This window comes from Giraffa tippelskirchi, chromosome X (assembly GCF_054371585.1).
Source record: "Giraffa tippelskirchi isolate mGirTip1 chromosome X, T2T-mGirTip1v1.2.pri, whole genome shotgun sequence".
Lineage (NCBI taxonomy): Eukaryota > Metazoa > Chordata > Mammalia > Artiodactyla > Giraffidae > Giraffa > Giraffa tippelskirchi.
This window is the reverse complement of record NC_137289.1, coordinates 3,179,661-3,192,613: the sequence shown is the minus strand read 5'-3', so window position 1 is coordinate 3,192,613 and position 12,953 is coordinate 3,179,661. Positions and strand designations below refer to the sequence as shown.

The 12,953-nt window shown below is 45.7% G+C and overlaps 1 protein-coding gene across 1 annotated transcript; it reads left to right on the top strand.

The window, feature by feature from the left end:
• The first annotated feature begins 10,728 nt into the window (after positions 1-10,728).
• LOC145536624 (melanoma-associated antigen 8-like) lies at positions 10,729-11,529 on the top strand. Its single transcript, XM_081566132.1, has one exon. It carries the CDS (start codon positions 10,729-10,731, stop codon positions 11,527-11,529), a length of 801 nt encoding a protein of 266 aa, XP_081422258.1.
• Positions 11,530-12,953: the final 1,424 nt, after the last annotated feature.

The following is a 12,953-nucleotide window of genomic DNA, read 5'->3' as shown; positions in this document are numbered from 1 at the left end:
TTTCATTATAGGGGACTAGAATGCAAAAGTAGGAAGTCAAGAAACACCTGGAGTAACAGGCAAATTTGGCCTTGGGGTAAAGAATGAAGCAGGGCAAAGCTATTAGAGTTTTGCCAAGAGAACACACTGGTCATAGCACACACCCTCTTCCAACAACACAAGAGAGGATTCTACCCATGGACATCACCAGATAGTCAACATGGAAATCAGATTGATTATATTCTTTGCAGCCAAAAATGGAGAGGCTCTATACAGTCAGCAAAAACAAGACTGGGAGCTGACTGTGGCTCAGATCATGAACTCCTTATTGCCAAATTCAGACTTAAATTGAAGAAAGTAGGGAAAACCACTAGACCATTCACGTATGACCTAAATCAAATCCATTATGATTATACAGTGGAAGTGAGAAATAGATTTAAGGGAGTAGATCTGATAGAGTGCCTGATGAACTATGGATGGAGGTTCGTGACATTGTGCAGGAGACAGGGATCAAGACCATCCCCAAGAAAAAGAAATGCAAAAAAGCAAAATGGCTGTCTGAGGAGGCCCTACAAATAGCTGTGAAAAGAAGAGAAGTGAAAAGCAAAGGAGAAAAAGAAAGATATTCCCATCTGAATGCAGAGTTCCAAAGAATAGCAAGGAGAGATAAGAAAGCCTCCCTCAATGATCATGCAAAGAAATAGAGGAAAACAACAGAATGGGAAAGACTAGAGATCTCTTCAAGAAAATGAGAGATACCAAGGGAACATTTCATGCAAAGATGGGCTCGATAAAGGACAGAAATGGTATGGACCTAACAGAAGCAGAAGAGATTAAGAAGAGGTGGCAAGAATACACAGAAGAACTGTACAAAAAAAGATCTTGATCCAGATAATGATGATGGTGTGATCACTCACCTAGAGCCAGACATCTTGGAATGTGAAGTCAAGTGGGCCTTAGGCAGCATAAATAACTATGAACAAAGCTAGTGGAGGTGATGGAATTCCAGTTGAGCTATTTCAAATACTAAAAGATGATGCTGTGAAAGTGCTACACGCAATATGTCAGCAAATTTGGAACACTCAGCAGTGGCCACAGGACTGGAAAAGATCAGTTTTCAACCCAATCCCAAAGAAAGGCAATGCCAAAAAATGCTCAAACTACTGCACAGTTGCACTCATCTCACATGGTAGTAAAGTAATGCTCAAAATTCTCCAAGCCAGGCTAGAAAGTAGACATGGATTAGCCTTAAAAGTATATTGCACACTATAAGTCAACAATTAACAACAAAAATTTAAAGCCTAATTGATATGCTATCAATTTTGGAATAAAAATAGAATCATCTAAAATACTGAATAAAAACCACAAAAGGCAGAAAAAAAGCAGAAGACAAAAATAGGAACAAAGAACAAGGGCACCAAATAGAGAAAAACAACAAGTGTAGTAGCTATTAACCCAACTATATCAGTAATCACTTTGAATATCAATGGTCTAAATCCACCAATTAAAAGATAGAGGTTGTCAGAGTGGATCCAAAAAAAAGATGTATAACTATGTTGTCTTCCAGTACCCACTTTAAATATGAAGAGCCATATGGATTAAAAGTAGGGGACTTCCCAGTGGTCCAGTGGTTTAGAATTCACCTTGCAATCTAGTATTCTTGGGCTTCCCTTGTGGCTCAGCTGGTAAAGAATCCACCTGCAGTGCGGGAGACCTGGGTTTGATCCCTGGGTTGGGAAGATCCCCTGGAGAAGGGAAAGACTACCCACTCTAGCATTCTGGCCTGGAGAATTCCATGGACTGCATAGCCCATGGGGTCGCAAAGAGTTGGATACAACTGAGCTACTTTCACTTCACTTTGCAACACAGGGCACAAAGGTCGGATTCCTGGTCCAGGAAGATTCCACATGCCATGGAGCAACTAAGCCCACATGCCACAGTCACTGAGCCCACACACTCTGGAGCCCATGTGCCAAAACTAAGACTTGACATAGCCAAAATAAATAATTTTATAAAAGCAAATGGATGAAGGAAAACATACCATGCTGATACTAATCAAAACAAAGTATAAGTAGTATATTAATTGCAAACAGAGAAGACATCAAAGTGAAAAAAAAATAGTCATCGGGTATAAAATGGCCATTTCATGAAGAAAAAGGGGTCAGTGCCTCAAGAAGATATAACAATCCTTAATGCATATGTGCCTAACAAGAGAATGTCAAACTATGTGGGAAAAAAAAATGAGAGAATCACAAAGAGAAATAGATAAATACACTATCATCACAGTTGGAGAATTCAACATCCTTGCATCAGAAATGGACAGATTCAAGCAGGCAGAAATTCAAAAAGAACATCAGTTCAGTTCAGTCGCTCAGTCGTGCCCGACTCTTTGCGACCCCATGAACCGCAGCACGCCAGGCCTCCCTGTACATCGCCGACTTCCTGAGTCCACCCAAACCCATGTCCATTGAGTCGATGATACCATCCAACCATCTCATCCTCTGTCGTCCCCTTCTCCTCCTGCCTTCAATCTTTCCCAGCATCAGAGTCTTTTCAAATAAGTCAGTTCTTTGCATTAGGTGGCCAAAGTATTGGAGTTTCAGCTTCAACATCAGTCCTTCCAATGAACACCCAGGACTGATCTCCTTTAGGATGGACTGATTGGATCTCCTTGCAGTCCAAGGGACTCTCAAGAGTCTTCTCCAACACCACAGTTCAGAAGCATCAATTCTTCAGTGCTCAGCTTTCTTTATAGTCCAACTCTCACATCCATACATGACCACTGGGAAAACCATAGCCTTGACTAGATGGACCTTTTTTGACAAAGTAATGTCTCTGTTTTTTAATATGCTGTCTACATTGGTCATAACTTTCCTTCCAAGGAACAAGTGTCCTTTAATTTCATGGCTGCGATCACCATCTGCAGTGATTTTGGAGCACAGAAAATAAAGTCAGCCACTGTTTCCACTGTATCCCCATCTCTTTGCCATGAAATGATGGGACCAGATGCCATGATCTTAGTTTTCTGAATGTTGAGCTTTAAGCTAACTTTTTCACTCCCTTTCAGTTTCATCAAGAGGCTCTTTAGTTCTTCTTCACTTTCTGCCATAAGAGTGGTGTCATCTGCATATCTGAAGTTATTGATATTTCTCCCGGCAATCTTGATTCCAGCGTGTGCTTCCTCCAGCCTAGCATTTCTCATGATGTACTCTGCATATAAGTTAAATAACCAGGGTGACAATATACAGCCTTGATGTACACATTTTCCTATTTGGAACCAGTCTGTTGTTCCATGTCCAGTTCTAACTGTTGCTTCCTGACCTGCATACAGGTTTCTCAAGAGGCAGGTCAGGTGGTCTGGTATTCACATCTCTTGAAGAATTTTCCACAGTTTATTGTGTTCCACACAGTCAAAGGCTTTGGCATAATCAGTAAAGCAGAAATAGATGTTTTTCTGGAACTCTCTTGCTTTTTCGATGATCCAGTGAATGTTGTGAATTTGATCTCTGGTTCCTCTGCCTTTTCTAAAACCAAATTGAACATCTGAAATTTCACAGTTCACGTATTGCTGAAGTCTGGCTGGGAGAATTTTGAGCATTACTTTACTACCGTGTGAGATGAGTGCAATTGTGTTGTAGTTTGAGCATTCTTTGACATTGCCTTTCTTTGGGATTGCAATGAAAATTGACCTTTTCCAGTCCTGTGGCCACTGCTGAGTGCTCCAAATTTGCTGACATATTGAGTGTAGCGCTTTCACAGCATCATATTTCAGGATTTGAATAGCTCAACTGGAATTCCATCATCTCCACTAGCCTTGTTGATAGTTATGCTGCCTAAGGCCCACTTGACTTCATATTCCAAGATGTCTGGCTCTAGGTGAGTGATCACACCATCATGATTATCTGGGTCGTCAAGATCTTTTTTTGTACGGTTCTGTGTATTCTTGATACACAGATTCTGTGTATTCTCACCTCTTCTTAATATCTTCTGCTTCTGTTAGGTCCATACCATTTCTGTCCTTTATTGAGACCATCTTTTCATGAAATGTTCCTTTGGTATCTCTTACTTTTTTGAAGAGATCTTAGTCTTTCCCATTCTGTTGTTTGCATTGATGGTTGAGTTAGGCTTTTTTATCTCTCCTTGCTATTCTTTGGAACCCTGCATTCGAATGGATATATCTTTTCTTTTCTCCTTTGCTTTTCACTTCTCTTCCTTTCACAGCTATTTGTAAGGCCTCCTCAGACAGCCATTTTGCTTTTTTTGCATTTCTTTTTCTTGGGGATGGTCTTGATCCCTGTCTCCTGCACAATGTCATGAACCTCCATCCATAGTTCATCAGGCACTCTATCAGATCTAGTCTCTTAAATCTATTTCTCACTTCGACCGTATAGTCATAAGGGATTTGATTTAGGTCATACCTGAATGGTCTAGTGGTTTTCTCCACTTACTTCAATTTAAGTCTGAATTGGGCAATAAGGAGTTCATGATCTGAGCCACAGTCAGCTTCCGGTCTTGTTTTTTCTCTGCTGGTAAAGAATCTGCCTGCAATGCAGGAGACCAGGGTTCGATCCCTGGGTCAGGAAGATCCCCTGGAGAAGGGAATGCCTACCCACTCCAGTACTCTTGCCTGGAGAATTCCATGGACAGAGGACCTGGTGGGCTACAGTTCATGGGACTTTATGAAAAGAGTCAGACACGATTAGAACATAGTTGAATCCAAAAATATCAGCAATCAACTGGATATAATTGACATCTATTGACTGCTTCATCCAACAACAGCAGGATACACATTCTTCTCAATATCACGTGAAACATGCACCAACATAGATCACATTCAAGCCCGTAAAACACACCTTCTCAGTCTACAACGGAATTAGGCTAGAAATCAATAACAAAAATTGTTGACAAATTCCAAACTACTTGAAAATTAAACCACAGATCTATAAATAATATATAGGTCAAAGTAGAAATCTCAGAGAAATGAAAAGAATATCTTGAACTACATGAAAATAAAAGCAGAACTTATCAAAACTTGTAGGATGCAGCAAAAGCATGCTAACGGGGAATTTATAGCATTGAAAGCATAAATTAGAAATGAAAAAAGATCCAAAATCAATAACCTAAGTTTCTACCATAGGAGTGCCTAAGGAACTATGAACTGAGATTTGTAACATTGTACAGTAGGCAGTGATCAAAACCATCCCAAAGAAAAATAAATGAAATAAAGCAAAATGCTTGTCTGAGGAGGCCTTACAATTAGCTGAGAAAAGAAGAGAAGTGAAAGACAAAGGAGAAAGGGAAAGACACATCCAACTGAATGCAGAGTTCCAAAGAATAACAAGGAGAGATAAGAAAGCCTTCTTAACTGAACAATGCAAAGAAATAGAAGAAAACAATAAAATAGGAAAGACTAGAGATCTCTCCAAGAAAATTAGAGATATCAAAGGAACATTCCATGCAAAGATGGGCATAATAAAGGACAGAAATGGTATGGACCTAACAGAAGCAGAAGGGATTAAGATGAGGTAGCAAGAATACACAGAAGAATCATTAAAAAAAAAAAAAAAAGGGCTTAATGACCTGGATGATCACGATGGTGTGATCACTCACCTACAGCCAGACATCCTGGAGTGTGAAGTCAAGTGGGCCTTAGGAAGCATTACTACAAAGCTAGTGGAGGTGATGGGATTTCTGCTGAGCTATTTCAAATCCTAAAAGATGATGCTGTGAAAGTGCTGCACTCAATATGCTGGCAAATTTGGAAAACTCAGCAGGAGCCACAGGACTGGAAAAGGTTGGTTTTCATTCTAATCCCAAAGAAAAGCAATGCCAAACAATGTTCAAACTACCAGATAATTGCACTCATTTTACATGATAGCAAGGTAATGCTCAAAATCCTTCAAGCTAGGCTTCAACAATACATGAACTAAGAATTTCCAGATGTACAAGCTGGGTTGAGAAAACGCAGAGGAACCAGATATCAAATTGCCAACATCTGTTGGATCATAAAAAAATTCCAGAAAAATGTATATTTCTTTTTTATTGACTACACTAAAACCTTTGACTGTGTGGATTACAACAAACTGGAAAATTCTTAAAGACATGGGAATACCAGACCACTTTACCTGTCTCCTGAAAAACCTGTATGCATGTCAGAAGCAACAGTTAGAACTGAACATGGAACAATAGACTGGTTCAAAATTTGGAAAGGAGTGTGTCAAGTCTGTGTATTGTCACCCCGTTTATTTAACTTACATGCAGAGTGAAAGTGAAAGTGTTAGTCACTCAGTCGTGTCCAATTCTTTGCTATTCCATAAATTGTATCCCAGCAGGCTCCTCTCTCCATGGAATTATCCAGGCAAAAATACTGGAGTGGGTTGCCATTCCCTTCTCCAGGGGATCTTTCCCAACCAAGGATCAAACCTGGGTCTCCCGCATTGCGGGCAGACTCTTTACCATCTGAGCCATACGCAGAGTACATCATGTAAAATGCTGGGCTGGAGGAAGCACAAGCTGGAATCAAGATTGCCAGGAGAAATATCAATAACCTCAGATATGCAAATAACACCATCCTTATGGCAGAAAGCAAAGAGGAACTAAAGAGCCTCCTGATGAAGGTGAAAGAGGAGAGAGGAAAAGGTGGCTTAAAACTCAACATTCAATAAACGAAGATCATGGCATCCGGTCCCATCATGTCATGGCAAATAGATGGGGAAACAATGGAAACAGTGACAGACTTTATTTTCTTGGGCTCCAAAATCAATACGGATGGTAACTGCAGCTATAAAATTTTTTAAAAGATGCTTGCTCCTTGGAAGAAAAACTATGACAAAACTAAACAGCATATTAGAAAGCAGAGACATCAATTTGCCAACAAAGGTTCATATAGTCAAAGCTATGGTTTTTCAGTGGTCATGTTCGGATGTGACAGTTGAGCCATAAAAAAGGCTGAGGGCTGAAGAATTGATGCTTTTGAACTGTGGTGTTGGAGAAGACTCTTGAGAGTCCCTTGGACTGCAAGGAGATCCAACCAGTCCATCCTAAAGGAGATCAGCCCTGAATATTCATTGGAAGGACTGATGCTGAAGCTGAAGCTCCAATACTTTGGCCACCTGATGCGAAGAGCTGACTCCTTGGAAAGACCCTGATGCTGGGAAAGATTGAAGGTGGGAGGAGAAGGAGGCAACAGAGTAAAAGATGGTTGGATGGTGTCAACAACTCAGTGGACATGAGTTTGAGCAAACTCAGGAGATCGTGAAGGACAGGTAAGCCTGGTGTGCTTCAGTCCATGGGGTCGCAAAGAGTCGGACATGACTGAGCGACTGAACTGACTGAAGGAGTAGATGAGAAATAGAATAACGAGTGAACCACAAATAGTAAGGGTAGGTATTCTGTCATAAAATTATATATATATATATATATATATATATATATATATATACCTATATATATTATATCAGCACTGAACAATGTTGTTGTTCAGTCTCTGTCTTTTCTAAATCCAGCTTGTACATCTGGAAGTTGTTGGTTCACATACTATTGAAACCTAGCTTGAAGAATTTTGCTAGCATGTGAAATGAGTGCAATTATGCAGTAGTTTGAATTATTTGGCATTGCCCTTCTTTGGGACTGGGATGAAAACTGACCTTTTCCAGTACTGTGGCCACTGCTGAGTTTTCTGGACAATGCAGACAACCTGAAAACAACAGGACTTCACTCAACCTCTTCAGTGTAGTAAAGAAACCTGGTAGAACAAAGGGATTCTGAAATCTGGTTGCTGCTGAGGGGCCCCCATGGGAAGGCATGTGGTTCCCTGTGCTCCCCCAAGGTCATGGGCACAGCAGCTCCCCATCCAGTATCTGTGCTGGGACTGTAACCTTCTGTCAAGGGTTAATGAGGCCCCCTCCTGAGTGAGAATGAGGGGGTCCAGTCACCCTGGAACAGAGTGTCCTATAGAATACAACTCCATCCTTACTGGGACTCCTGGGGGCCCTGGTCCAGGCTGTCAAGCTGAGCCCCCCACCTCCCCCTCACTTTCTCAGTGAACTTGGGGAGTCAGAGGCTTGGTCTGTGGGGTGCAGTCTCAGGTGGGCAGTGGGAGGGGCCCACATCCTGAGGATACTCAAGGTGAGAACCAGAGGAGACTGAGGGTCCCCAGGGGATGAATGTGCAGCCCTCCCGACAGCCCTGGGGGACCACGGGTAGTGGAGTCCGGATGTGACGTCACTGATTCCACTGGGAGGGGAGAAATGAGGGCCTGGGTCAGCTGCCTGGGTTCAGGTCGGCAGAATGAAAGAACCCAGCTGTGCTAGGAGTCAAGGTAGAACCCTGAGTGGGGCTCTGGGACCCCAGGACATCCAGGTTGTCAATGCTCTCAGCCCTGAGAGACCCAGCAGGGTTGTAGGAATGAGTGCCCTACTCCCACTTGCCTCTCAGCGGTCCTGGATGGGGAGAGCCTGGTTCTAAGGGGAGCAAGTTCAGGGTGAGAGGGTAGTGCTTAGACCTGCTGAGAGTCAAAGTGAAGAGTGGAAGGAGGGTTGAGGAATGCAGGGGGCATCATTTCAGCTCTGGGAAGCCCTGGGCTTGGAGCCCTGATGTCATGTCCACAGATTCCCCCTGGAGGTATCAGGGCAGTGACATCCTTGGTGTGAGGGTCCCACCTCCGGTCAACACAAGGGGCATCCCCGGACCTGCCAGGGCTCAAGATGAGGGCCTTGAGGGAGAACACAGTGAACCCCACAGGTCCCGGCACCTGCTGTCAGCCCGGGGCGACTCTTGTGGGGGCATGAGCTCGGGGTCTCAGAGACACTGGAGACTTGGTATAAGGGGCGGGGCTCAGAGATTGGAGGGGCGAGTCTTAGGTTCTGAAGAAGTTTAGATGAGGACCCTGAGGGAGGGCTGAGGGAATGCTGGACCCCAATCAGAGGAGACTAAGAGAAGCCCATCCTGGCTGTTGGTCCTGGGAGACCCTGGGGTACGATGAGCACAACAGGCATGGCCTGACTTCCTGACATCTGGGTCTCAGACTAGGGACCTGGTACAGGGGACTGACTTCCTGACTTCCGGGTCTCAGATTGGAGACCTCGCATACGGGGCGATGCCTCAGATGGGCCGATTCCCAGGTCTGTGGGGTGTCAAGTTAAGGACCCTGAGGAGGGACTAAAGGACCCTGGACCCCAGAGAAGCCCGTCTCTGTTGTCAGTCCAGGGCGACTGTGGAGTAGGATGAGTGCAACAGGCATGCGCTGACTTCCTGACATCCAGGTCTCAGACTGGGGACCTGGTACAAGCGGCGGACTTCCTGACATTCGGGTCTCAGAGAGACTGGGACCCTGGTGTGAGAAGCTGGGCCTCAGGTATGGAGAAGACAGAGCCCAGGTCCTAGTGGGAGTCAAGGTGGGGACCCTGAAGGAGGCGTGAGGGGAGCTGGACCCCAGTGGGGACCCTGGTAGTCCCCGGGTTGAACAACCATGTGCAGCATATCCTGATACTGGGTCTCAGAGACACTAGGGACCTCGTGAAAGTGGCAGGGTTTCAACATGTTGGACAGGAAAATCCGGGTCCTGCCTGGAATCCAGCCTCCATGCGAGGAAAGACTGAGGTGGTTAGACCCCAACGCAGGGAGGGATCCTTGCCTTTGATGGGGATATTGGAGTCCCTGGAACGGGGTGAGCAGGGTGAGCATTTTCTTGACCTCTGGCTTAGGGCCTTGGGAGGTGAGGTGTTTGGCCAGAGGGCAGAGGCTTCAAGTCCACTGAGGGTAGACTCCCTGGACCCCGAGGGAGGACTGAGCAGAACCCCGCCCCTGTGGTCAGTGCTGGAAGGCCTGGTGGGACGTGAGGAGAAGCTGAGGCCCAAGCATCTCCCCAGCCTAGGACCCCTGGGAGGCCCTGGGCAGGTGCAGCCACATGTGGGGCCCTTTAGCGCTTTCTGTCCAGACTCGGGTCTTGTTCTGAGTTTCCCTGCAGGTCCCCAAAGGGGATGGTCCAGGCCGGCCAGGGGAAAGGTGAGCACTACAAGGGATCCCTGAGGGGACCTCCCACTGCACAATGGAGGGACCTCACAGATTCCACCCCTCCTACCATCACAGAAGGTGTAAGTCTGTGCCACAGTCTGCCCCTGAGGTGCCCCCTCCATTTCTCTCACAGGGGCTGCAGGAACCAGGAGGTGAAGGCGGAGGTCTGAGGCCGGTGTCCTGAGGTCAGAGAGCAGAGGAGGTCCAGGCAGTGCCAGGAGTCAAGGTAAGTTGTTTCCCCTGAGTGTGCACCAGGGACTCCCTATCCCAGAACAGAGGGGACCCCACAAGGCCCTAATTCCCCCTCCGTGTCAGCCCCAGAACCTCAAGCAGTGCTGGCTACACCCTGGGGAGCCACCTCACATCCTCCTTCAGGTAGCCAGGAGTCAGGCCGCTCAGCAGGAGCTAGTCTATGAAACCCGAGAGCACCCCTCAAGAGGAGACCTGTAAGTGGCCTGAGTCAGATGGCCCAGGGTGTGTTTCTCAGCCGAGGCCGCTCACAATCCCCCTCTCCCACAGGCCTGTCATCCTGATCTGTCCCCCTTCCTCACTCCTGTCTGCAGTTCGACCCTAGTCATCATGCATGGGATGCATGAGCTCCACCTGCCTGAGAGAGTCTTTCAGGATCCAGGAGAGGACGAGCGTCTGATGGAGGCATAGTTCATTTGGAGTGAGGAGGAGGAGGTGGAGGAGGAGCAGGTGGAGGAGGAGGAGCAGGTGGAGGAGGTGGAGCAGATGGAGGAAGGAGATGCAGCTTACTCCTCCTCCTCTCTCCCAGTCTGGGGCACCCTGGAGGAGGTGGCTGCTGCTGCAACAGCCAGTCTCCCCCAGAGCCCTATGGGTATCTGCCCCTCTCCCACTGCCATGGCTGCCACTCCAGGGAGCCAATCTGAAGACCATGGCCTCAGCAGGAAAGATGAAGTGCCAAGCGCCTCGTATGACCAGAAAGATGCCAGGTCCTCGCTCCAAGATGCACTACGGGTGAAGAAGATTGAGATGGTACAATTCCTGCTCAGTAGGTATCTCGCCAAGGAGCCAATCACAAGGGCAGAAGTGCTGAATAGTGTCCTCGAAGATTACCAGGACCACTTCATGGTGGTCCTCAGTCAAGCCTCAGAGTACCTGCAGCTGGTCTGTGGCTTGGAGGTGAAGGAGGTGGACCCCAGTGAGCACACCTATATCCTGGTCCACACCCTGGGTCTCACCCTCAATGAGACACTGAGGGATGAGCAGAGGTTGCCCATGGCCGGCCTCCTGGTGGTGGTCCTGTGCTTGATTGCTGTGGAGGTCGAATGTGCCCCTGAGGAGGTGATCTGGGGCGCACTCAGCAGAATGGGGGTGTGTCCCGGGAGTGAGCACTACATCTATGGGGAGCCCAGGGAGCTGCTGACCCAAGTATGGGTGCGGGAGGGTTATCTGGAGTACCGGCAGGTGCCTGACAGCGACCCTGCTCGCTACAGTTTCCTGTGGGGTCCCCGGGCCTATGAGGAGACCAGCAAGTTTAAAGTCCTGGAGTATCTGGACAGAGTCAGTTGAAGGGGTCCCAGCTCCTTCCACCCCCCACCCCCACCCCACAGAGGCTGCAAGGGAGGAGGAAGTGGGACTCTGAGCCAGAGAAGCAGTCAGGCTCCTTCCAGGCCCACATGCAACAGCTTGTCCTGGGGGCAGGAAGGGAGGCTGATCCTTCCTTCTGTGATTGAAGAGGGAGCAGTCAGCCTTCTTAGCAGTGAGTGCCTGGGCCCATTGGGAGAACCTGATGTGTGGCATCTTTGTGTTCCTTTTCTCTACAATGACATGGGGACTCATCTCTATTTTCTTTAGGAATTTTTCAGGTATTACTCCTTTTTAATAGAAGGCTTAAGGAGTTTCATTGTCTAACTATGTCAGTGACGTTGATCACACCGTGTTTGTACTTACCCATTTCAACAAGAGTTTTGCTATTTTGTAAAAGGAAATTAGGAACCCTTCCATTTTATTTCATGGTTTTGAACAAGATAATATGGAATTAGAATGGTTTTGGAAATGTGAACTTATGTAGTAGTTACACAGTTCGCAGAAGAATTCGAAAATAAAAAGTGATTGTAGTGAAGTCTTGCTTCTTATACTTTTTGTCTATCATTTTGTACAGCTAAGCTATCTCTGTTTATTTGGATTTTCCCGGGTTATTATTTAAGACAGTATGAGAAAATTGATCTGAGTTCATGTTGATCTCACGTGTATTTGTACTTATCCAATTCAAGACTGAGTTTTGCTATTTGTAAAATCAACCGGGAAGCCTTCAGTCATGGTTTGTGATCCCAAATTAGACAACATAGCATTGGAACAGGAATTTACTTGGAAATGTGAAAGTAATCAGCGGTACAATTAATGGGGTCAAGAAACAGAGTAATAAAAGTAAATGGTTGTTGTTTTCTTTTTACTTTTTTTATTTTCTATTTTTTAACTTTACACTATTGTATTTGTTTTGCCATACATTGACATGAATCCACCATGGGTGTACATTAATTTAGATCATACCTGAATGGCTTCAACAGTACATGAACCAAGAACTTCCAGATGTTCAAGCTGGATTTAGAAAAGGCAGAGGAAACAGAAATCAAGTTGCCAACATCCGTCGGATTGTTAAAAAAGCAAGAGAATTCCAGAAAAACATTTACTTCTTCTTCATTGACTATGCTAAAGGCTTTGACTGCGGATCACAGCAAACTGTGGAAAATTCTTAAAGAGATGGGAGTACAAGACCACCTTACCTGCCTCCTGAGAAACCTGTTTGCAGGTCAAGAAGCAGCAGTTAGAACTGGACATGAAACCACAGACTGGTTCCAAATCAGGAAAGGAGTACGTCAAGGCTGTATATTGCCACCCTGCTTATTTAACTTCTATGCAGAGTATATCATGCAAAATGCCAGTCTGGATGATGCACAAGCTGGAATCAAGATTGCCAGGGGAAACATCAATAA

Coding starts and splice junctions, on each gene's coding strand:
- LOC145536624 (XM_081566132.1), top strand. CDS start 10,729: ATGGAGGAAGGAGATGCAGCTTACTCCTCCTCCTCTCTCCCAGTCTGG.